Source organism: Engraulis encrasicolus, chromosome 20 (genome assembly GCF_034702125.1).
Source record: "Engraulis encrasicolus isolate BLACKSEA-1 chromosome 20, IST_EnEncr_1.0, whole genome shotgun sequence".
NCBI lineage: Eukaryota > Metazoa > Chordata > Actinopteri > Clupeiformes > Engraulidae > Engraulis > Engraulis encrasicolus.
The window spans coordinates 32,766,879-32,769,378 of NC_085876.1; the positions used below are offsets into that span (position 1 = coordinate 32,766,879).

Sequence of the window (2,500 nt, forward strand, 5' to 3'; positions counted from 1 at the left end):
GAGAGAGAGAGAGAGAGAGAGAGAGCACGCCATGCCATGCCATGCTGTTACCGCATGACATTGACCATGCAACAAAGAGGGAGGGAGATTCCTCACACACACTCTGCATTCGATGGGTGGATGATGGGACAGGCAGTCATATGGTGAGAGAGGTTACGGGTGCTGCTTCATGACCATCAGTCACACTGCAGATGACGACCAAGTGTATGTGTGAGGACGCAAGTCACAGCACACAGATTAGAAGCACATAACTCTCATTCTCATACTGACACTTGCATACTTTCCATTGATGTTCACACATCACCATGCACCAAGTTTTAAATTAAAATGCTTCAGTTTTAAATTAAAATGGAAATTACAGCTCAAGATTAACTCGAGCGTTTTGTTTTGTTAGTTTCATGTCATGGAGATTAAATGGCCTCGCGGTGGCATTGGTCAGTGGTGGTTGCAAAGCCCCCCCCCGCCCCCGTCCCGTGTGTAAATTATAGCACATCCGACCGGACCGCCCCGTCGCAGTGGGGGGGATACCTGGGGAGTTTGTGGGCGTGGCGCGTCGGCACAGGTAGGCGGGCAGGGAGAGGTAGACCCCGCCCTCACCCTGGCGGCGCCAGCTGGTCCAGCAGAACGGAGGCCGCACGTTGGGCCGGCGGTTCAGGGTGGCGGCTGGGAGGGGGGAGGTGGGAGGGTAAGACCAAGGGGGTTTGTTTGTTTGTTTGTTTGTTGCAAGTTAAGTAGCTGTGGCTATTTCATGGCCAATACAAAATACATTTCAATTCAAAAGTAGAAAATCCGCACACTTCAGATCTTGCGCAAAATAGCTTTACTGGGATGCATTTCTCAAAAGAGAAGTTGTTAGCCTGTTAGCAACTTCAGCAGTTGCCAATGGGAAAATGCACTGAAAACAACAAAGTAGCTAATGTAGTAAGAAACTTTGGTTTCGAGAAATCCACCCCTGAACTGCAAGCTTTCGGTCTGACCAGCAAAGCCATTTTGTGCAAGAGCTTCTCAACAGATGAGCGGTGACCCTTTACTATTTCAATATACTTCACTTGACATTTGCAAAACCAACAATCAAATAAATCAATACATTAAATATGTTTGTTCACATCAATACACACTTCAACAACAAACATTTTCAATATGGTAAACAAGACCAATCATAACAGGCGTCACCAAGGCAGCAAAGTGAGATGAGGTCTAGTTTCCTAAATGGGCGTGACTTTCTTTGGTAACACTTTACTTCACGCCGGTGTCATAAGCATGTGATTACAGTGTCATAATAGTGTCATTTAAGATTCATAGTGTCACTTAAGGCCAACAGTCATGCAATGTTTAAGACAGGGACATTATGTTTATGACTTATCTGTGACAGTGTCATGACACTATTTTAACACTGAAATGAGATGCTTATGACACCGGCGTCAAGTAAAGTGTTACCCTTTGTTTTCATTCTGAACCGCCGCTGGTTTCCTAAAGGGGCATGGCACCCATATGATGGCAGCTTAGAACCTTATGTCATACTCAGGGGTATAAGTGAACTTCTTTCATCACTAGCAAATTTGGCTAGTAGATATTAAATGTTACTAGCCAAACATCACTCACTGCAAGTCAAAGTAGCTAGAAAGTTTTCTTTTCCATCAGCCAAACCAAGTTAATTTAGAGCCATGACCATATTGAATTAGGAAGAAACTCCTTATGTACAGTCTTCTTGCTCATCCAACATCTCCCGTGCCAAGTCCAGAGTTAGGGAGAGCTGGTGCATTATTCACCCGCTCATGAGGCTTCCCATCTGGCTATGATTAGTAGTAAACCTTTGGGGTGAGAGCGGTAAGTCAGCATTTGGCAGGATAAATTTAGTCCGATGGCAGAGGTCCACTCCAGGGATAGGGCAACCGCATCACTCCATGGGGTATAAATGCCATTGGGATTTCCTTAAGAGCAATGTCTTCGTGTATGTGTGCCAAGGCATTTGGCCATCCTTAGATGGATATTTGGGTGTGCCGAGTCGGTTTTCAGAATACTGAGCAGAATGATTGTGTGTGTGCGTGTGTGTGTGTGAGAGAGAGAGCCAAGTAACTCCGGGCTATCTTTATCTGAATAAATTTGGTGAGGGCAGAGATAGCCAAGTCTTCCTCTCTGGTGAGGGTAAGAATACCTAAAACAAAATTCTACCCTCAAGTTCCTTTGGCTATCTACAATCATGAATGCTAACTTTGCAGTGGACGTGGACTGACTACATCACTTCGGCTAGTCTTAGTACGATATTTTCTGTGGTTGTGCTTAGTCATGTTGCTAAATAAATACTTGGGTTGACACACATGGGGCTCTCAGGTAGGTTTTCATTTTAAACACTTCTTGGCATTCCATGTTCAGGTTGTTCCGATGCCTTCTGAACATGGACTCCCCCCCCGAACAGCAAAACTTAGAACACACATTACAACCAAAGTGCCCTCATAAAAAAGCAACTTCAATATCCAAAGGGGCCAAACAGGCGTCTAAC

At 45.0% G+C, this 2,500-nt stretch overlaps 1 protein-coding gene across 5 annotated transcripts in view; it reads right to left on the minus strand.

Moving 5' to 3' along the window:
* Nucleotides 1-2,500, minus strand: part of phactr4a (phosphatase and actin regulator 4a) — a 71,346-nt gene that overhangs the window by 12,414 nt on the left and 56,432 nt on the right. For 3 of the 5 annotated variants that reach the window (XM_063185792.1, XM_063185791.1, XM_063185790.1), the window contains one exon: nucleotides 529-663. The exons of the other annotated variants lie outside the window; for them this stretch is intronic. In XM_063185792.1, the coding sequence (XP_063041862.1) occupies nucleotides 529-663 (135 nt within the window). The remainder of the gene's footprint in view (nucleotides 1-528; nucleotides 664-2,500) is intronic. 5 annotated transcript variants of the gene reach the window in all.